Raw genomic sequence first — 23,424 nt, forward strand, 5'->3', positions numbered from 1 at the left:
ATGGTTACTGACGGCTCCTGATCTTTCACAGCTGGAAGTGAAGGAACTCAAGAAGCAAGAGCTCTGTAACCCGGGGTGGGAGGCCCTTGTCAGCAGCGCCACCACGCTTCACTCCTCCCCCTCCTCACACTTTGCTGGCGCCACAGATATTTTGCGACCTTCAGCTATCTCACAGCATTTCGCCTCCACCCCACACAATTCACTCTACAAGGTAGATTTCTTTCACTTGGGGGGTGATTTTCTCAATGGGGAGCTTTTGGAGCCGGGACTCCCACTTGTCGGGTTTCAGTCCCGCCTCCAACAACTTCTGGCCAACCCACGCTATTTTCCCTTGATTGACCTTGTTAAGCCTGCCCAGCGGGCACAGCAGGCCAATTAAGGGAAAGCCGGTTGCAGAGAATGTCAACGTATGACGTTTCATCTGTGAAGCTGTCAAACAGTGACATTCTCTGTAGTTTGATGAGTTCTTGAAGTCAAGACTCATCAAACATCTTTCTTTTGCAGAAATTAGACAGTTGTTGCATTGGAGAATGCAGCAGCCATCCGTCATCTCTGCCGCGGAGGTCTGAGACTCTCCGCATCCCCACCGACTGAAGCCTGCAGGAAGAAACAAAGGTAAGTACACTTTTACTAACACTTTGCACTTACCTCAGATACTCACCTCTCCACACTTGCACCCATCACTTACCTTCACACCACACTTTTGCACCCTCCCAACCCCCGCAGACCCACTACTCGCCTCGGTGACCCTGGCGGGTTTCGGAGCTTTCGGGAAGCTCGCACTTGTGAGGGCAAAAAGGGGATCATCCTATTTTCTGCCTGTTAACTACCTGTTAACAGGCAGTTAATAGGCTTTAATCCCTTCCCGCCTCCAAGGAGACGGGACCCAGCGCAGGACGGCTACCCGCCTCCTGGGAGGATGGCACGGAAGCGGGTTGGGCGTCCGCCCCCAAATTCTGCCATTTTCCCGGCAGTCCCGTCTCCAAACCCGCCTCCCCAGGGCTGGCAAGATCGCCCCCTTACTTTCTGAAGTTATTTCTGCCCCTCTTCAAATCCCAATGTTATTGAGTCCTGTATGTAACTTAAGTGTCCAGTTTATTCACATTACACATATAGATGAAGAAAGCCATTCAATCTATCTTAGTTCAGCCACCCAGAAATTCCCTATAGTCCCTCCAACCCTTACTTTGCCTCCATTTCATATTTTGATTATTCTTTCTGTGAAGAACCTCCTGACTTCAATCCTAAATTGCTCGCTTACATCTGTTCCCTTGGCCTCCAGGCGTAGAGCCCAAATTTCCTGGGTCGGCAGAGGGCGTAAGTCAGCAACTGAGCCTTTATGGAGGGGCGGGATTTTTTTTTTTTTTTACGGGTCCAATGTACACTGGGGCTCCGTGGCAGTGATTCCATTGAGCTTCAGGGTGTGCTAAAGAGGTGTCTGCAGCCCCAGTGACAGCCAGATGCAAATGATGGAGTTACGACAGGAGACGCCACAACTTGCGCTGCTTGGGGAGTGAGCGGGAATATGGTATTGAGGTAGAGGATCAGCCACGATCATATTGAATGGCGGAGCAGGCTCGAAGGGCCGAATGGCCTACTCCTGCTCCTATGTTTTGTCAAGACCTGTACATCTAGGTGGAAATAGTTGGTTCAAGGGACACTGCTGATCTCAGCATGCTCCTGGAGACTTCCAGCCGCATCTTGGGAGTCACTGCAGATACTGGGAAGAAATGCCACTGTTATACTCAGGAAGCTGGAGTTTAGAAGAGTAAGAGGTGACTTGATTGAAACATATAAGATCCTGAGGGGTCTTGACAGGGTGGATGTGGAGAGGATGTTTCCTCTTGTGGGAGAATCTAGAACTAGGGGTCGCCCATTTAAGACAGAGATGAGGAGAAATTTTTTCTCACAGAGGGTGGTGAGTCTTTGGAACTCTCTTCCTCAGAGGGCGGTGGAAGCAGAGTCTTTGAATATTTTGAAGGCAGAGGTAGATAGATTCTTGATAAGCAAGGGGGTGAAAGGTTATCAGGAGCAGGCGGGAATGTGGAGTAATCAGGTCAGCCATGATCTTATTGAATGGCGGAGCAGGCTCCTGCTCCTAATTCATATGTTTGTATGTTCCCTTGCATTCTGCATTCCCCTTGGAAAGAATCACTGAGCTACTATCTGAGGGCTTCCTTTGCAGGCAAACAGAACAGCCATTTTGCATACAGCAGAGCACCACAAACAGCAATGAAATAAATGATCGGGTTAATTCTTCCTTTTGGCGTTGGTTGAGTGAACGATGTTGCCCATGATACCAGAAGAACTACCTGCTCTTCTTTGTATTGCACAGTACTGTGGGATCTTTAACATCTACCTGAAGCAATGGGCCTCAGTATGACTCTCAGCTGAAGGCCAGCGTCTCTAACAGTGCAACACTCCTTTGGTACGGCACTAAAGCTTCAGCCTAGATTATGTCCTGCAGTGGAGCTTGAACCCACACCTTCAGACTCAGAGGCAAGGGTGCTGCCAATTGAGCCAAGGTGATATTCAATAGGGGTACGATAGCATAGTGGTTATGTTACTGAACTAGTAATCCTGGAGACGTGAGTTCAAATCCCACCACAGCAGCTGCAGAATTTAGATCCAGTTAATTAAATAAATCTGGAATAAAAGGTAGTATCAGTAATAGAGACTGTGAAACTATGCCAGATTGTCGCAAAAACCCATCTGGCTCACTAATGAGGAAAGGAAATCTGCTGTCCTTACCCGGTCTGGCCTATATGTGACTCTAGACCCATAGCAATGTGGTTTGACTCTTAACTGCCTTCTGAGATGGCCTAGCAAGACACTCAGTTGTATAAGGTGGCTCACCACCAGCTTCTCAAGGCCAATTAGGGATGGGCAATAACTGCTGGTCTTGCCAGCGATGCCCACATCCCATGAATGAATAAAAAAAACTATTATCTATTTTATTCACATAAGCATGGGTCATCATTCCATGGCACAGTAAACTGGAGTACAGATAGATTTCATAGATCATTATTTATTATCAATTGCTATACGCACAGTTACAGTAAGTAAGCAATGAATTCAGCCACAGAATAATTTGCGTCAGAAATCTTTTGAAATGAAGACGCCAGATTATAATGATGCTGATGGTAATTCCCTTAATTCTGAAATGTATGCGGCTCCGATCATTAATAATGTCAGTGCAACAGCTCATTTAAAGGCACTGTTGTCAGCAGTGTGATTTCCCCCCCCCCGCCCTCAAGCTGTCAGGTGTTCCCAGCAGAGGGTGAGCTGCCAGTTTAAGACTCACAGTCCGTTTAAAAAAAAATCCATTCAACTTAAGACATTCCACATGTACCCATATCAACTCTTTTACACCCACAGGACGCTTCCCAATAAAAATGAGATTAAGGTATAAACAGTTTCCACTCAATCAGCGCCAGCCCCCTGGGTGTAGCTGTAACTTCTGTGCGAAAGATTCAAATCGCACATTGTAACACCTCACACCTATATCATTCCAGACAAAACAGGTCAAAATAATGCATGACTGGAATATAGCACTAAACACCATCCAGACCGTTGACCTATCGCCTGAGTTTTTTTAAAATTCGTTCCTGGGATGTGGATGGGCAATAAATGCTAATCCAGCATTCATTGCCCATCCCTAGTTGCCCTTGAGAAGGTGGTGATGAGCCGCCTTCTTGAACCGCTGTAGTCCGTGTGGTGAAGGTGCTCCCACAGCGCTGTTAGGGAGGGAGTTCCAGGATTTTGACCCAGCGACGATGAAGGAACGACCGATATATTTCCAAGTCAGGATGATGTGTGACTCGGAGGAGAACTTGGAGGTGGTGGTGTTCCCATGCGCCTGCTGCCCTTGTCCTTCTAGGTGACAGAGGTCGCGGGTTTGGGGAGGTGCTGCCGAAGAAGCCTTGGCGAGTTGCTGCAGTGCATCTTGTAGATGGCACACACTGCAGCCACGGTGCGCCGGTGGTGGAGGGAGTGAATGTTTAAAGTGAGGATTCAAACTCCAAAGGAATGACACAGCTGAGAATATCAGATCACGACATGAGTGGATATGAAGAAAGGATAGATGAATGGACAAATGCAATCCTCCAAGGCACAAGGTAATGCATTAACTAAACATATTCTTTCTAATTAGATCAGCTAAAATTCTAATAAATGCACATGCAATACATGTCAGCAAACATGGGTGCGACATAGAAAGCACCCAATGAGAAAAGACCACTTTTGTGTAGAGAGCAACACATTTCCTGTAAGATTCTGTAAGTTTCCTGATCCATATAGCTCAGATATACACAGCCTTTACCTATATAGCCTTTAAGGGAGCCTGAGGAGTTGGCATCATACAGCAGAATAAGATTTGTGTGATGCAGAAGCCAGTATTCCTTTTGCTAGCACCTCAGATGCACAAGTCAGCCAAGCATCTCATATACTGCCGATCTCCTGGATGACAAAGTACCTTTTACATTGTGTGCACTGCAGGTCTGCTAGTGAGAAGATTACACGGGCAGGAATGAGCATGGAATCTCCTTCTTAGGCAGTCCCTCGGAACCGAGGATGACTTGCTTCCACATTAAGAATGAGTTCTCAGGTGACTGATGAGTCCAATGCGGGACCTACAGTCTCTGTCACAGGTGGGGCAGGCGGTGGTTGAAGGGCCGGGTGGGTGGGGTGCTTGGGTTGACGTGCGCTCCTTGCGCTGCCTGCGCTTGGCTTCCGCTTGCTCCCGGCGAAGAGACCGAGGTGTTCGGTGCCTTCCCGGATGCTTCTCCTCCACTTTGTGCAGTCTTGGGCCAGGGATTCCCAGGTGTCGATGGGGATGTTGCACTTTTTCAAGGAGGCTTTGAGGGTGTCCTTGAAGTGTTTCCTCTGCCCACCAGGGGCTCTCCTGTCGTGTCGGAGCTCTGAGTAGAGCGCTTGTTTTGGGAGTCTCATATCGGGCATGCGGATGATGTGACCGGTCCATCGGAGCTGATCGAGCGTGGTCAAAGCTTCGATGCTGGGGATGTTGGCCTGAGCGAGAACACTGACGTTGGTGCGCCTATCCCGCCAATGGATTTGCAGGATCTTGCGGAGGCAGCATTGGTGGTACCTCTCCAGTGCTTTGAGGTGCCTGCTGTACACGGTCCATGTCTCTGAGGCATATAGCAGGGCGGGTATCACTACTGCTCTGAAGACCATGAGCTTGGTGCCGGGTTTGAGGTCCTGGCCTTCAAACACTCTCTTCCTCAGGCGACCGAAGGCTGCACTGGCACACTGAAGGTGGTGTGTTAAATAAATGTATACTTAAATAAATGCGCGTCCCTGACGATAATGAGGTGCGAAAATGTTCTTGGTGTCGGAAACCTCTGAGAAAATGTGCAATGTTCCATCGCTCTTCCACAATCTTATCTGCTGTACATATATTGCAAACATGGCACATCTGGTGCACGCTGTCTGTTACATTCCAAAAGAAAGTCTTCAAAAAGAAAAAGAAACAAAACATTTAAATTGTACAAAGCAACAGAAAAACACTCACTTGACACAACGGTAAGAATGTCTGTACCCTCTGAATAAACTTAACCAAAGAGAGAGAAATACTGGGTACTTCTGATCTGCAGCCTGAAAATGACATGCACTTTCCCACAACAACCACTTGCATTTATACAGTGCCTTTATCATAGAAAAATACCCTAAGGTGCTTCAACAAGCATAACATTTGCATCACAGGTGTGCCAGGCAATGACTAGCTCCAACAAGTGAGAGTCTAACCACCTCCCCATGACATTCAATGGCATCCCCCACCATCAACATCCTGGGGGTCACCATTGACCAGAAACTTAACTGGACCAGCCACATAAATACTGTGGTAACAAGAGCAGGTCAGAGGCTGGGAATTCTGCAGCGAGTGTCTCACCTCCTGACTCCCCAAAGCCTTTCCATCATCTACAAGGCACAAGTAAGGAGTGTGATGGAATACTCTCCACTTGCCTGGATGAGTGCAGCTCCAACAACACTCTAGAAGCTCGACACCATCCAGGACAAAGCAGCCCCGCTTGATTGGCACCCCATCCACCACCTTAAACATTCACTCCCTCCACCACCGGCGTACCGTGGCTGCAGTGTGGACCATCTACAAGATGCACTGCAGCAACTCGCCAAGGCTAATTCACCCCCCAGTTTTTGCATACTGACGTTCTGGAATAGTGTGTTGTGGTGTACTGAAGATTATAGTTAGGTTGGGTTCACTTGGATTTTAAAGCACCTTTAACCCCTTTCAGTGGGTCCCTTTGCTGTGGAATTCACCCCAGTACACTGCACGTGCGACACGATTTCAGAGTTACATTTATAGCTTTCTCAGTTTGGTCATGGAGCCTGCCGCCTTCGATGGCACTGGCAATGGGTCGACCCGCTGGCGATCCCATTGACTCGACCCAACCCAATCCCTTGTCGGCGCCATCAAAGGTGGCGGACCCCTCCTCGGGGAAGTGGGCAGCAGCTAGGCTGGGTAATTCTGGCAGTGGGCAGGCTGAACTCTGGGCAGAGTGGCACACTTCCCAGCATTGAGCAACCTCCACAGCGGCCGCCTCCAACTACTCCCTTGCCTTTTAAAGGTAAAGAGGTCACTCAATCAGCAGCGTAATTCAATGATACGCTTTAGCACCTCCCCACAACCTGCTTAACATTTGCAGGTGTTTGTTAGGCCTTTTAAACACAATCTCTTGCGGAATTAAGCGGCCTAATGATTTTTTGGGAATGCTGTGAATGGTTAGACACGGGTCTCTTACTGGCATAGATTTCTTACTTTCAGTTTAAGTGAGAGAATGTTCTTTTCTCTGTATCCCTTAAAATGTCCCTAAACAATCAGACCATGTTAGAAACAGTCAGAGGGAATAAAAATACAAATGAGCTAAAATCACATTGGGCAGTATGCATTAACATAGAGAAATCGGAGCAGGAGTCGGCCATTCGGCCCTTCGAGCCTGCTCCGCCATTCAATATGATCATGGCTGATCCTCTATCTCAATACCAGATTCCCGCTCTCTCCCCATACCCCTTGATGCCTTCTGTGTCTAGAAATCTATCTATCTCCTTCTTAAATATATTCAGTGACTCGGCCTCCACAGCCTTCTGTGGTAGAGAATTCCACAGGTTCACCACCCTCTGAGTGAAGAAATTTCTCCTCATCTCAGTCCTAAATGTCCTACCCCGTATCCTGAGACTGTGACCCCTCGTTCTAGACCCCCCCAGCCAGGGGAAACATCCTCCCTGCATCCAGTCTGTCTAGCCCTGTCAGAATTTTATACGTTTCAATGAGATCCCCTCTCATTCTTCTAAACTCTAGTGAATACAGGCCTAGTCGACCCACTCTCTCCTCATACAACAGTCCTGCCATCCCAGGAATCAGTCTGGTGAACCTTCGCTGCACTCCCTCTATGGCAAGTATATCCTTTCTTAGTTAAGGAGACTAAAACTGCACACAGTGCTCCAGGTGTGGTCTCACCAAGGTCCTGTATAACTGTAGTAAGACATCCTTGCTCCTGTACTCAAATCCTCTTGCAATGAAGGCCAACATAACATTTGCCTTCCTCACTGCTTGCTGTACCTGCATGTTTGCTTTCAGTGACTGGTGTACAAGGACACCCAGCTCCCTTTGTACATCAGCATTTCCCAATTAACGTGTTCCTATGGCACAGTGTGATTTCACCTCACTTGCCGATCACCTTTGGTAAAACAGGGGACAAAAGACTTTCACCCATTACTGTCTTAATGCGCTAATTTCATGCCAACTGGTTTTATTTCGGAAACAAATCCACATACAGGAAACTCTCATTTAAACGGCACCTAAATATCCGGAATTCTCTATTAACCGGCAAAATTCTCACTCTGAAAACAACACCTCAATAACCGGCAATGTTGCCGAGTCCGAGTCTCCCGCGGTGGCCGAGTTAGTCAGTGGGGGTAGTTCTCCAAACTGCCACTACTCGGCTTCTTGGCGCTGTCAGAAGTCGGAACACCTCAATACCCCTGTAACAGGAGTCCGACTCTCCCGCGCTGCCGGTAGTCTCTTCTGATCCGCCATTTTACAGGGGTACTGTGTGTCTCCCACGCTGCTGGTAGTCATTGCATTGCATTACCCTCAACTGGCAGTACTGTACTTAATCAAGCATCTTCCACCATCCATTTAACACAACATTCTGTAGGTGAGTACCCAATTACTGTATGCTGCACATTTCTTGATTTTTTAAATTTTTCTTTGTTTAAAAAATAGCCTCGGTAGATAACCCTCTCCTTCATCTGGAATCTTTGATCAACCGGCAACACGCCGGTCCCGTCGTTGCCGGATACCAAAGAGTTTCCTGTACATGCCTCAAAGCAGGAGAAAGTTCCTGAAACTGATTCCAAACACAATGTGAAGGGCTACAAAACAGCAAGAATATTCACCTCCTGTCACCCTTTGTTTGGGGCAGTCTGATCAGTGCTTTCATACATAAAACAGTTCAATTCAAGGTACAATTCAATATTACATCTCTCACGGTGCAATTTTTCAAAAAATATTTTTTTAATTGAATATTACAAAGTTTGATGAGAGAGCTAAGCTGGGATGTGGCGACTCTAGTCAAACTCCCTTATATATCGTATCGACCTGTTCATTGGGAAACGACTTGGTTAAACATAAGCTCAAGTGCGACGGCAGTGATGCAGAAGGGATTTCCCTTTGCAGGGAAGGAAACAGCTTGTTTCGTGTTAACAGGAAAAAGCTAACGTTATCTTTACTCACACTTGGCAGGCAGGCAGTAGCCGCTGGTAATCTTAGCATCTCCGGGGCTGCACCCTCCCAGCGTACTGCATTCCTTCTGTAGCAAGGGCCCTGCTGCCAGGTGGATCGAGCCATCCACTGCAAAAAGAGAAAACACCAGTCAGACAATGCAATTTGTGGAGTGATCACTTCTCAGGTCCGGAGTGTGGCAGCACCCGCGAGGGAGTGACCTGGCTGCATCACAGGCAGGCGTGCTCAAATACACAGTCCCAACAAAAACCCTCATCCGACACAATATGCTTGACGTAAGAAAACTACTAGGCACTTGGTCTCAGCATTAAACAAAGCTTTAATCAACTGTTTTACAACATGGAGGTCTAGTTGTGTCCTTCACTAGTTCCTGTTAAGAATGTCCTGCGCAAGCTGGGCCCGTGCCTGAGTATTTAGACTCTCCCTGGACAGCGCCACACGTAGGTCGCTCAGTATTATTCCATAAGTCTTTCTTTCATGAATGACTGATTCATGTCAATGCTCCACGTAAGCAATTTTTTTTTGACGTTTACAGCAACTGCATTCCTAAATCGCCGGCAGATCCGCTTGCTCCCACCCACCCAAAACGCTTCAGGTGGCAATTTGTTTCTGCGTTCCACGGCTTCTTTACATAGTAGTAACAGCACAGAAACAGTCCATTCAGCCCAACACGTCCATGCCAGTGCTTATGCACCACACGAGCCTCCTCCCACCTTCCGTCGTCTCACCCGAGGAACATATAATTCTTCTTGTCAACTTTTTAGTTTTCCCCCTCTAATTTATTCCCTCTTTGCTAAACATAAGAACATAAAGATCATAAGAAATAGGAGCAGGAATAGGCCACTTGGCCCCTCGAGCCTGCTCCGCCATTCAATAAGATCATGGCTGATCTTGGGCTCAAAGCCACTTCCCCACCCGCTCCCCATAACCCTTCACTCCCTTATCTTGCAAGAATCTGTCTATCTCCACCTTAAATGTATTTAATGACCCAGCCTCCACGGCTCTCTGGGACAAAGAATTCCACAGATTCACGACCCTCAGAGAAGAAATTCCTTCTCATCCCAGTTCTCAAAGGGCGACCCTTTATTCTGAAACTATGCCCCCGAGTTCTAGATTTCCCCACGAGGGGAAACATCCTCTCTGCATCTACCTTGTCGAGCCCCCTCAGTATCTTATATGTTTCAATAAGATCACCTCTCATTCTTCTAAATTCCAATGAGTATAGGCCCAACGTGCTCAACCTTTCTTCATAAGTCAACCCCCTCATCTCAGGTACTGCCATTTGTTGAGGTGCAGTTTAATGGGCACTTGTTGCTGTCCAGTACTTCACCCAAGTGATTAGTCTTCATGTGCTAGTCTAGACAACGAGTGTTGGCAGGCCATTTAATCGCAGGGCATCATGGCTGATCCCAATTCCATTCCTGCACAAGGACCACGCAGGCATGCGTTCCACCAGGTGTCACAGGGCAGTGACCAGGAATAGAACTCTATTAACAGAGCACAGGAAGATAGAGCTTGCATTTCCACAGCACGTCCCACAAGCAATCAATTACTTTTCAAGTGTAGTTAATCTTGTTATGTAAGCAAACAGAGATCTCTTGGGAGGATGAAACTATGGAGACTGAGGGTATATCATGGAGTGAAACACAGAGCACCAGTGACTGGTAGGAGGTGGGAGGGGATGATGAGGAACCAGCCATCTCTTCACTGGAGTGGATGGGGTGCAGCCACAACAGGCCTCAGCTGAAAAGCCCAGGTACCCAGTCTACCAATTACAATTCGGGAGTGCAGATAGAAACATAGGGGATAGGAGCAGGAGTAGGCCATTCAGCCCCTCGAGCCTGCTCCGCCATTTAATGAGATCATGGCTGATCATCCAAATTCAGTACCCTGTCCCTGCTTTCTCCCCATATCTCTTGATCCCTTTAGCCTTAAGAAATATATCTAACTCCTTCTTGAATATATTTAATGAATTGGCCTCTACTGCCTTCTGTGGTAGAGAATTCCACAGGTTCACCACTCTCTGGGTGAAGAAATTCCTCCTCATCTCAGTCCTAAATGGCTTACCCCTTATCCTTAGACTGTGACCCCTGGTTCTGGACTCCCCGGCCATCGGGAACATCCTTCCTGCATCTAGTCTGTCTAGTCCTGTTAGAATTTTATAAGTTTCAATGAGATCCCCTCTCATTCTTCTAAACTCTAGCGAATATAAGCCTAATCGACCCAACCTCTCTTCATACGTCATTCCTGCCATCCCAGGTATCAGTCTGGTGAATCTTCGCTGCACTCCCTCCGTGGCAAGAACATCCTTTCTCAGATAAGGCGACCAAAACTGCACACAATACTCATGGTGTGGTCTCACCAAGGCCCTGTACAACTGCAGCAAGACATCCTTGCTCCTGTACTCGAATCCTCTCGCTATGAAGGCAACGGAAACAGTCTCCTTCTCATGTGTTGCTGGTCGTGGACGTTGAAGTAGTCCACGCCCTGCATCTTCAAGACAATGGATTGATGCTTGCTTGGCACCCCGTCCACCACCTTAAACATTCACTCCCTCCCCCACCAGCACACCGTGGCTGCAGTGTGTACCATCTACAAGATGCACTGCAGCAACTCGCCAAGGCTCCTTCGGCAGCACCTCCCAAACCCGCGACCTCTTCCACCTAGAAGGACAAGGGCAGCAGGCGCATGGGAACACCACCACCTCCAAGTTGCCCTCCAAGTCACACATCATCCTGACTTGGAAATATATCGCCGATCCTTCATCGTCACTGGGTCTTCACTCAGAGGGTTATGAACCTGTGGAATTCTCTACCACAGAAGACTATGGAGGCCAAGTCACTGTATATATCTAAGAAGGAGATAGATTTCTCGACACACATGGCATCAAGGGGTATGGGGAGAGAGCGGGAATATGGTATTGAGATAGAGGATCAGACATGATCATATTGAATGACGGAGCAGGCTCGAAGGGCCGAATGGCCGACTCCTGCTCCAATGTTTCTATGTTTCTATGGGCCAATATCCTGGAAGTCCCTCCCTAACAGCACTTTGGGAGTACTTCACCACACGGACTGCAGCGGTTCAAGAAGGCGGCTCACCACCACCTTCTCAAGGACAATAAATGCTGGCCTTGCCAGCGACGCCCACATCCCAGAACAAACAAACAAAATGAAGAAAGTACGTCAGAGCATGCAGAACATCCCTGGTGAAGGTGCCCAGGAGATTGCTGCAACAAGAAAAGGTCAGGGGGAGGTTCGAAGGGTGAATGTTGCATCCAGAGTACAGGCATGACTGTTTCCAAAGGCTTTCGGCACTTAGTTGAGACGTTTTGTTCTGCTGTCATGTAGACCATAACCCCAACCGAGCCCGTGCCCAGCACAAGTGAGGTGCCAGGGATGGTCGTAGATGCTGCCACTTCTCATGATGCTGACAATGTTGCTACATCAATCCCAACACCTTCCCATACCAGCACAGGAGGGAGCCTCTGGGACAGACAGGCATTGAACGCACAAGCAACGCGACATTGGAAGCAGGTGCTGCAAGGACACCAATAGCAGTGAGATGACTGCCTCCTTAGTCCTCAATCAGTCAAGTCCCAGCCACCAAACTCAAAACCTCATGACACTAAGGTAGGTTCATATCTGAATAAGATTCAGCACAATGATAAGAAATATTAATAATAGGACATAATAGAGAGACAGTCTGTAAATGTGGATAGCTTTGGCTGATGGGTGCATTTATGGATTATTTCTATCTAGGCTTTCGGGGTCTCTGTTTATCTGTTCAGGAAGATCTGCACGTGTCCTTTCCCTGAAAGGGTGGGTAGTGTTCTGCAACTTTGAGTTCTGATGATTTGTGAGCATTGCAAAGGCTTCTCAACATCATTGTGGGCTCTGGAGATGGGCTGTGATGTAAGAAAACTACTGGGCACTTGGTCTGAGTATTAAACAAGGCTTTAATCAACTGTTTTACAACATGGAGATCTAGTTGTGTCCTTCACTAGTTCCTGTTAAAGAATGTCCTGAGCAAGCTGGGCCCATGCCCGAGTATTTATACTCTCCCTGGACAGCGCCACCAGCAGGCCGCCCAGTATCATTTCATAAGTCATTTCCACATGAATGACAAGATTCATGTCAGGGTGTATCCTATCTAATGGAAAACGTTGTTGATAACTTCCTGTCGAATGTCACCTACTGCTGGCAACTGGTTGTCCTCTCTCTCTCCTCGGTGCCCTCACCATGATGAGGGGTTGATGGCTTACACCCCCTTCAACAACAACAACCTGTATTATATAGCACCTTTAACAGAGTAAAACATCCCAAGGCGCTTCACGGGAGTGTTATAAAACAAAATTTGACACCGAGCCACATAAGGACAGGTCCTTGGTCAATGAGGTCGGTTTTAAGGAGCCTCTTGAAGGAGGAGGGAGAAGCGGAGAGGTTTAGGCAGGGAATTCCAGAGCTCAGGGCCCAGGCAGCTGAAGGCACGGCCACCAATGGTGGAGCGATTAAAATCAGGGATGCTCAAGAGGGCAGAATTAGAGGAGCGCAGATATCTCGGGGGTTGTGGGGCTGAAGGAGATTACAGAGATAGGGAGGGGGCGAGGCCATGGAGAGATTTGAAAACAAGGATGAGAATTTTAAAATCGAGGTGTTGCTTAACCGGGAGCCAATGTAGGTCAGCAAGCACGTCTGCGAACGGGAAGGTTCCTAACTGCACAATTATGCAACGTGCAGCCGGCCATTATAATTCTTGAGATTATTGCTGGGTTGTATTGCAGGGGGGTCCCCCCGACCTATCCGGGCAACAGAAGCAGGACTTCAGGATACCAAGGAGCCTCTTCAATAATGAAACAGGTAGAAATAAAAGCTTCAGAGAAGCTGTTGTCACTCTCGGTTCCCAAGTGATGCAGGGGTGCCACCAGCCAGGGTTGAAGTGGGTAACCCTGGTCTGCCAGCAACCATGCTGACATATATTGCTCTGGATGAACAATGCTGACTTTGATTAGTCAGAGAACGAAAGGATCATCTCCGCTTCCAGGGCAGCAGAATGATGTGGCTGGTGTCACTCACAAGCGATGAAAACCCTCGCTGATGGTGACATTTAGGGAGCCTTCAGTTGAGGCCTTTAAATGTCACACTGGCGGGCATCACTTGGGGAAATCCAACCACTTGATAAAATGTTCAATCCCTCTGCTCTGGTGGGGAAGGATATGAAACCGGTGTCCTGCCTGAACGGAGCATTCGTCTCCAACTTAGAAACATAGGAAAATAGGAGCAGGAGTCGGCCATTCGGCCCTTCAAGCCTGCTCCGCCATTCAGTATGATCATGGCTGATCCTCTATCTCAACACCATATTCCCGCTCTCTCCCCATACCCCTTGATGCCTTTTGTGTCTAGAAATATATCTATCGCCTTCTTAAATATATTCAGTGACTTGGCCTCCACAGCCTTCTGTGGTAGAGAATCCCACAGGTTCACCACCCTCTGAGTGAAGAAATTTCTCCTCATCTCAGTCTTAAATGTCCTACCCCGTATCCTGATCCTGTGACCCCTCGTTCTAGACCCCCCAGCCAGGGGAAACATCCTCCCTGCATCCAGTTTGTCTAGCCCTGTCAGAATTTTATACGTTTCAATGAGATCCCCTCTCATTCTTCTAAACTCTAGTGAATACAGGCCTAGTCGACCCAATCTCCCCTCATACGACAGTCCTGCCATCCCAGGAATCAGTCTGGTAATGCAGTTGTGCACTGCTTGATTCTCTTGTGTCACCTGAGGCTACCTGGAAACATCTGGCTGCATAAAAATTTAGAGCTGCTGGCACCTTTAAACACACTGACAAAGGATTTTCGGTAAAAAGCTCTGCTCGGTGATAAATGCTGTATCCTCTTACTTCTACATTCTTTTATGTACAGTACTGCGGTAGACGCTGCTCTTGGCTCGCAGTTCAGCCTACTTCTTTGAGCATCTCAGCAAATGGGATAGGTTTCAATCCGAGAGAAATCTGCTGCTCGCTGTCCAACGCAGGCTGCACGGAGACGAGAGCTGATCAAGAGGGGGAATACTTTGAAGAAGGGCTGACGCGTTTCGCACAACGACCTGAGTGAGAGGCAGCTGCTGCGTGGCCAGCAACCCGCCTTGTATTGGCGCAGGGAGATTAGCCTCTGTCTGGCCTGCAATATTAGCAGCTGTTTCTCATTTTTTGCTTCACCGAAAGAGCGAACACTGCCTGCCGACTCTTTCACACGTGACAGCCAATCTATTATGCCGAACTGCCGATAACAACCCTTACAAAACGCAGAGCGGCCTTCATTTTTTAATCGTGGTTTTCCCTCATGCTTCCTTCCTACAGCAATGCCCGTGGAGATTTGTGACGTAAGAAAACTACTAGGCACTTGGTCTAAGCGTTAAACAAAGCTTTAATCAACTGTTTTACAACATGGAGGTCTAGTTGTGTCCTTCACTAGTTCCTGTTAAGAATGTCCTGTGCAAGCTGGGCCCGTGCCCGAGTATTTATACTCTCCCTGGACAGCGCCACCAGCAGGCTGCTCAGTATTATTTCATAAGTCTTTCTTTCATGAATGACTGATTCATGTCAATTTGCGCCTCTCGTGATGCACTTCTGAGATTGGCCTCTCTAACCGCATCTGACTTGATTGTGTTTAAGAGAGTTCTCCCGGCATCCTGGCCAAAGTCCCTTCCTCGAACAACATCACCCAAAAAAACAAATAACAGGTCGTTTATTTCATTTTTTGTTTCTGGAATCTGGCTGTGCACAAACTGGCCACGTTTACTCCTACGTGACAACCGGTGACTGCCTTTCATTTCATTTCACTGGATGTGCAGCCCTTTGAGAGGTCCTGAAGACATGTTAAGGCGTTATGAAAATGCAGGTTCTTTCTTTTGAGGGGTGCGGTCACAACACTAAAGTGTTGTACAAGTCAGTTTTCTTTTATTTTGTAAAAGAAAAGCAAAGGCGTGCATTTATATAGCGTCTTTAATGACCCCAGGATGTCCCAAAGCGATTTACAGCCAATGAAGTACTTTTGAAGTATATTTGCAAAATACTGCGGATGCTGGAAATCTGAAACAACAACAGAAAATGCTGGAAATACTCAGCAGGCCAGGCAGCATCCGTGGAGAGAGAAACAGAGTTAACGTTTCAGGTCTGGGACCCTTCATCAGAACTGGAAAAAGCTGGAGATGTAACAGATATTAAGCAGGTGCAGAGACAGCGGGGGGGGGGGTTAGGAGGGGAGGAAGAAATAGAAAGAACATCCTGTACTTTTGTAAGAGGCAGGAAAGATAAAATGTTGCAAATGGGAATGGCAAAAATCACACCATGAAAAATGGGGGCAGGGATAATTAGCTGAAATTGTTGAACTCAATGTTGAGTCCGGCAGCCTGCAAAGTGCCCAATCGAAAGATGAGGTGCTGTTCCTCGAGCTTACGTTGAGCTTCATTGGAACAATGCAATAGCCCGAGGACAGAGAGATCAGAGTGGGAGTGAAGCGGTGAATTAAAGTGACAGGCGACCGGAAGCTCAGGGTCACCCGTACGGACTGAACGGAGGTGTTCCGCAAAGCGGTCGCCCAATCTGCGTTTGGTCTCCCCAATGTAGAGGAGACCGCATCGTGAGCAGCGAATACAGTATATTAAATTGCAAGAAGTACAAGTAAATCGCTGTTTCACCTGGAAGGGGTGTTTGGGGCCCTGGACAGTGGGAAGGGAGGAGGTAAAAGGGCATGTGTTGCATCTCCTGCGCTTGCACGGGAAGGTGCTGGGCGAAGGGGAAGGGGTACTGGGGGTGGTAGAGGAGTGGACCAGGGTGTCGCGGAGGGAGCGGTCCCTTCAGAATGCTGAAAGGGGAGGTGAGGGGAAGATGTGTTTGGTGGTGGGATCACGCTGGAGGTGGCGGAAATGGCGGAGGATGATCCGTTGAAGGTGGAGGCTGGTGGGGTGAAAGGTGAGGACAAGGGGAACCCTATCGTAGTTCTGGGAGGGAGGGGCAGGGGTGAGAGCAGAAGTGCGGGAAATAGAACGGACACGGTCAAGGGCCGTGTCAACCACGGTAGAGGGGAATCCTCGGTTGAGGAAAAAGGAAGACATGTCAGAAGCACTAGTATGGAAGGTGGCATCGTCAGAACAGACGCGGCGGAGACGGAGAAACTGGGAGAATGGAATAGAGTCCTTACAGGAAGCGGGGTGGGAGGAAGTGTAGTCCAGGTAGCTGTGGGAGTCGGTGGGCTTGTAGTGGATGTTTGTTGAAAGCCGATCGCCAGAAATGGAGACGGAGAAGTCAAGGAAGGGAAGGGAAGAGTCGGAGATGGACCATGAGCTGGGGTGAGCCCGGCGTTGCCGAGGCTTTTTCGAGGGCATGTTGTTATTGGAAGAGAGAGAGAGAGCGACTGGGGGGTGGGGGGGCGGCAGAGAGAGACTTGGGGGGGGGAACAGAGAGAGACTGCGGGGGGGGGAACAGAGAGAGACTGGGGGGGGGGAACAGAGAGAGATTGGGGGGGGAACAGAGAGAGACTGGGGGGTAACAGAGAGAGACTGGGGGGAGGGGGGAACAGAGAGAGACGGGGGGGGAACAGAGAGAGAATGGGGGGGGAACAGAGAAGCTCCCCCCCCCCGCGATTTCCCGAGGCTCTCCCCCCCCCCCGCGATTTCCCGAGGCTCTCCCCCCCCCCGCGATTTCCCGAGGCTCTCCCCCCCGCGATTTCCCGAGGCTCGCCCCCCCCGCGATCTCCCGAGGCTGTGTGCTGGCGTCACGGGGGCCGTGCGCATGCGTGCCGGCGTCAAGGCGGCTGCGCAACTGGCGGCCTCTTCATTTTTTTAAAACTCATGCGTGCTGGCGTCACGGGGTGGCGGGCCGTGCGCATGCGTGGTTTCAAGACCGCCGGCGTGCCCCGTTGCCAGGGTAACGGGGCCGTGCGAATGCGTGCCGTCGTCAAGGCGGCCGCGCAACTGGCGGCCTCTTCTTTTTTTTTTAAACTCATCTTTCGCCGAGTAAGAGGAGATTAAATAAATAGAGAGCAGCAAAAGAGGAGGAGGGAGTAGGAGTCGCTCGGTAGGCCCATGCAAGAAGGACGGTAGATGTGAATAGGAGGCAGGGCTCGGCTGCCGGTTAACTAAGTGGCCCCTCGGGTCGGACGCAGGCCTGGTCTCGAACGAGGAGCCAACTGCCCTGCCCACCGCGTGCGCATTTGCTAAACACAATTTAAAACACAAATAAATTGTTATTTAATTCCCTAACACATCATTAAAATATTTACCTTAGTTCCCTAACACACAGAAAGTGTGGGGGAAAAAATCGTGAAAAATCAAGATGGCGGCCACTCACCTCGGTTCAGAAGGATAAGGCCGCCCACACACGCACCGATTGGTCGACCGATCAGGTCACCGAAGCGTAGGATTGGTCAATCGTCGAGTCACTCGACACTCAACTGTAGGACGGCACGCGCCAGGAACCCGCCGTACGATTGGTCGACCTCGACGTCACACGGTTGCTAATGAGATGCTAATGAGCGGAACGCTGAAGGTTTTTCGGATACCGCGGGCGCGGTTTTTGTCCGGCCGAAACGTAAATACGCCTATGATCGGTCCGGAATCGCAAGCTTTCTTTTGAGGTGACGCGCGCGTCGGTACGCTCTGTAACTTTCAAACGTATAGAACACGGACAGACAGACAGACAGACAGACAGACATCAGGACAGACAGAAGAGCCGCTTTATATATATAGATGAATTGGCCTCAACTGCCTTGTGTGGTAGAGAATTCCACAGGTTCACCACTCTCTGGGTGAAGAAATTCCTCTTCATCTCTGTCCTAAATGGCTTACCCCTTATCCTTAGACTGTGACCCCTGGTTCTGGACTCCCCCGCCATCGGGAACATCCTTCCTGCATCTAGTCTGTCTAGTCCTGTTAGAATTTTATAAGTTTCAATGAGATCCCCTCTCATTCTTCTAAACTCCAGCGAGTATAAGCCCAATCGACCCAATCTCTCTTCATACATCATTCCTGCCATCCCAGGTATCAGTCTGGTGAATCTTCGCTGCACTCCCTCCGTGACAAGAACATCCTTCCTCAGATAAGGCGACCAAAACTGCACACAATACTCAAGGTGTGGTCTCACCAAGGCCCTGTACAACTGCAGCAAGACATCCTTGTTCCTGTACTCGAATCCTCTCGCTATGAAGGCAATGGAAACAATCTCCTTCTCATGTGTTGCTGATCGTGGATGCTGAAGTAGCCCACGCCCTGCACCTTCAACACAATGGATTGATGCTTGATCGGCACCCCGTCCACCACCTTAAACATTCACTCCCTCCACCACCGGCGTACCGTGTCTGCAGTGTGTACCATCTACAAGATGCATTGCAGCAACTCGCCAAGGCTTCTTCGGCAGCACCTCCCAAACCTGCGACCTCTTCCACCTAGAAGGACAAGGGCAGCAGGCACATGGGAACACCACCACCTCCAAGTTACCCTCCAAGTCACACAGCATCCTGGCTTGGAAATATATCGCCGATCCTTCATCGTCGCTGGGTCTTCACTCAGAGGGTGGTGAACCTGTGGAATTCTCTACCACAGAAGACTATGGAGGCCAAGTCACTGAATATATTTAAGAAGGAGATAGATTTCTCGACACACATGGCATCAAGGGGTCCCCTCTCATTCTTCTAAACTCTAGCGAATATAAGCCTAATCGACCCAATCTCTCCTCATACCGCTTTCAAAACAGTTACATAGAATTACCATCAACTCCAGCAATCCTTTTTTTTCTCCCCGACCTACTTGTTAGTTTAAAAATTCAATGTTAATGTTATGACACCGGTTTGAACAAGTTAATGATCTTGACAGTTGCAAGGAAGCCCAAGCACTAACAGCAGCTGCGATTATAGACTTAGTGGGTTAACAATAGTGCCTCTGCTGAGGTTAATTCATCTCTCGCACACTGTCGGGCTCCTTCGAGGTAACTCCTCTGGGTTCATTACCCAGATCCTGAAGGTGAGAATGAGGAAAAAAAAGAAAATAACTCAACGGAAATAAAAGGTGAGAACGCTAAGTCGGCTAGCAGAGATAATATCAGTACCACAACAACACCGTCAGTACTTGACAGGGCTCCATGCTGCATCTCAGGTTTTCTGTCTCATTAGCAGTTTAGCTCCATGGTGTAATTAAGATAATGACGGGAAGGGATTTAATTGTTCCTCATTGCTGACCTGTCAGTAATGAGATACACTCGAGTATAAACAGACTTTCCAAAAGGACCTTCTCTTCTGTCAGTTTAGTGGAAGCTGGATCAGGTTCCAGGAATTGACAATTAAGCATAACTGTCTGACATCTGGAGCGGTGATGGGGAACTCTCCCAGCTCCTCGCTGCTCTTAAATTCGTCGGCAATAATGAATCTTACTGTTTTACAAGGCGGAAAGCACTTTAAGAGTAGACAGGGACTCAACTCTTTCTTTGTTTTCATTAAATGAAATTATTAAACAGTATTTTAAATATAAGCACACAAGAATTAGGAGCAGGAGTCGGCCATACGGCCCCTCGAGCCTATTCCGTCATTTAATAAGATCATGGCTGATCATCGAACTCAACTCCACTTTCCCGCCCGATCTCCATATCCCTTGATTCCGCTAGAATCCAGAAATCTATCTATAATATACTCAATGACTGAGCCTCCACAGCCCTCTGGGGCAGAGAATTTCAAAGGTTCACAACTCTCTGAGTGAAGAAATTCCTCCTCATCTTAGTCCAAAATGGCCGACCCCTTATCCTGAGACTGTGACCCCTGGTTCTAGACCCTCCAACCAGGGGAAACAACCTCTCAGCATCTACCCTGTCAATCCCCTTCAGGATCTTATATGTTTCAATGAGATCACCTCTCATTCTTCTAAACTCCAGAGAGTACAGGCCCATTCTACACAATCTCTCATCATAGGACAGCCCTCTCATCCCAGGGATCGATCTCGTGAACCTTCATTGCACCGCCTCCAAGGCAAGTATATCCCTCCTTAGATAAGGAGACCAAAACTGTGCACAGTATTCCAGGTGTGGTCTCACCAACCCCTGTACAATTGTAGCAAAATGCCCTTACTCTTATACTCCAACCCCCTTGCAATAAAGGCCAACATGCCATTTGCCTTCCTTATTGCTTGCTGTACCTGCATGCTAGCTTTCTGTGCTTCTTGCACGAGGACACCTAAATCTCTCTGAACACCAACATTTGAAAGTTTCTCACCATTTAAAAAATAGTCTGTTTTTCTATTCTTCCTACCAAAGTGAATAACCTCACATTTCCCTGCATTATACTCCATCTGCCACCTTACTGCCCACTCACTTAGTCTATCTATATCCCTTTGCAGGCTCTTTGGCCCCGATTTTCTGGCCGCCGTTGGGCGGCTTTTCATGCGGCCGGGGGCCGAAAATCGGCGAAAAAGCGGGTCGGGACCCCCCCCGCCTGATTCCCCGCCCCGTCCGACTTTCGGACCGCCGTTTCCCCGCACCCCGCTTCAGTCCCGGCCGCCGCTGGCGGGACTGCTCATCGGAGTACTAATCACCAATGATCTCCTTGTTAAAGAAGATTTTCCGGGGCTGTTGCGACTTGGGGCTTTCCCCACATGAAACCCGCCTGCGGGGAACCCCGCCGATGAGAGCTGGCGTGAAAACAGCTGGCTTGCTTGCTTGCAGCAGCAGGTCGCTGAGGGCTGAAGAGATTTAAAGAGGCAGCATTTGCAGGCTGCAAGACCTTGTTGATCAAGGCTTGGGGGAACTTTTTGAAGCCTTAGGAGCAGCTGTAGAAAGTTGGAACCTCACACACTTCTCCAGTGTGAGCTCCTGGGAAGCCCCTCTCACCACCCTAACTCAGCACCTCCTCAACAGAGGCATCTGCCAGAAGCATGGGAGGCCTTTGGTACCTTCCCTTCCTGGCATTAGAGGATCTCCAACGGCAGAGGCGGCAGCAGCAGAACCAGGAACAGCAGGATGATTACCAGGAGCACCAGGCTGCTGCTCACTCACCTGAAGCTGCACAAGCCAGAAGGGGCCAGCGCTTGGAAGTGGCTTGAGAGCACCTTGCTGCGCTTTAGGGGGCCAGTGGGACCCATTTCTGCACTGGCAGTCCTACTCAGGACTTCCATGAAGATCTGGTTTCTCTGTTCAACAGATGGCCAACGCTCCTCAAGAGATGTCATTCTCTTATGAGCAATCACCATGTTTTCCATACCCTGGCGAGTTATCTCCTGCATGGAGGTTGCCAACCTTTGCATGGTGATGCGTTCATGCGCCAATGACTCCACAAAGGCTCTGCTCATGGTCGCTATGGACTCCTCCATTCGCTTCACACTCGCAGCGACCCTGAAGACAAAACCTGCCAGAGACTCCTGCATCTGTGCATGGAGATCCATCACCTCTTCTCTTGTGGATGGACCCAGAGGCAGAGGGTCGACATGCAGCGCAGAAGAGCTGAGCTGGCAGAGTCCTGCGCCCTCCGACGAGGACTCTCCACTGCTGTCCCTGTCTCCAGAATCTGCTGAGGCTCACTTGTGAGCTGTGAAACACCAGGTGACAACACTACTCTATGTTCCGAAGGTCCCCCCGAGGTGTGAATGTCTGTGCTGGTGCTGGGTGCGCTTACTTCTGCTGACGCTGTGCCCTCAGAGGTTGGAGCTTCCTCTGAGGAGTCTGGCTGCACAGCCTCTTCCTCCTCCACAGTGAGGACGAGGGCTCTAGATGGTACTGTGGGGGAGTAAAGGGAGGAGATAGAGATGTAATGCCAAGTCTCTTCTGGTGACTCCTAGCGAGTTGGCATCTGCTGACACCTGCATCCATGCAGCATTGGTCTCAGTGGGAGGCCTCTTCCTCCCTGACCTAGGGAAGAGGACCTCCCTGTGGGCCCTAACCCCATCCAATAATGCCTGCAGTGAAGCCTCGTCGAATTTGGAGGCAGCTCGGGGTCTGGCACTGGCCACAGCTGCTGCAGGCTCCTCTGCCATTGTGCAAGAGTGGCTGAGAAGCCTGCAGAGGTGGAGAAGCTTGCTGGACACTTTGAAAGCACCACGAATGATGACACCATACTGTGGGGATTTCTGACTCGAATTGGGCAATTAGCAAAGCTTCCCACATGCTGGGAATTAATTGGCCAATTGAGGGAAAATTGCGTGGAGCTGGCTGACACTTTTTTATGTGTGTCAGAAACCCCACATTCGGGGAAACCCGACCATTTCCCACACAAGCCGAAAATCGGGGCCTTTGTGTTCTCCTCACAGCTTACTGTCCCACCTAGCTTTGCATCGTCAGCAAACTTGGATACATTACACTCGTCCAGGTCATTAATATAGATTGTAAATAGTTGAGGCCCCAGCACTGACCCCACTAGTTTCAGCCTGCCATCCAGAAAAAGACCCATTTATTCCTATTCTCTGTTTTCTGTCCGTTAATCAATCCTTAATCCATGCTATTATATTACCCCCAACCCCATGAGCCCTTATCTTATGTAATAACCTTTTATGTGGCACCTTATCGAATGCCTTTAGGAAATCCAAATATACTACATCTACTGGTTCCCCTTTATCTACCCTGCTAGTTACACTGCATGTCTACTTCCAAAGGCTCCCAATTAAATGTGGTAT

General features: G+C 49.0%; 1 protein-coding gene across 1 annotated transcript in view; it reads right to left on the minus strand.

The window, feature by feature from the left end:
- LOC147092941 (ADP-ribose glycohydrolase MACROD1-like) overlaps positions 1-23,424 on the minus strand; it is a 1,295,420-nt gene that overhangs the window by 610,677 nt on the left and 661,319 nt on the right. Inside the window, exon 5 of the mRNA XM_085976266.1 lies at positions 8,777-8,893. Within this exon, the coding sequence (XP_085832392.1) occupies positions 8,777-8,893 (117 nt within the window). The remainder of the gene's footprint in view (positions 1-8,776; positions 8,894-23,424) is intronic.

Source organism: Somniosus microcephalus, unplaced genomic scaffold (assembly GCF_052327205.1).
Source record: "Somniosus microcephalus isolate GS21.2 unplaced genomic scaffold, FLI_Smic_1.0 unresolved_chr2, whole genome shotgun sequence".
NCBI lineage: Eukaryota > Metazoa > Chordata > Chondrichthyes > Squaliformes > Somniosidae > Somniosus > Somniosus microcephalus.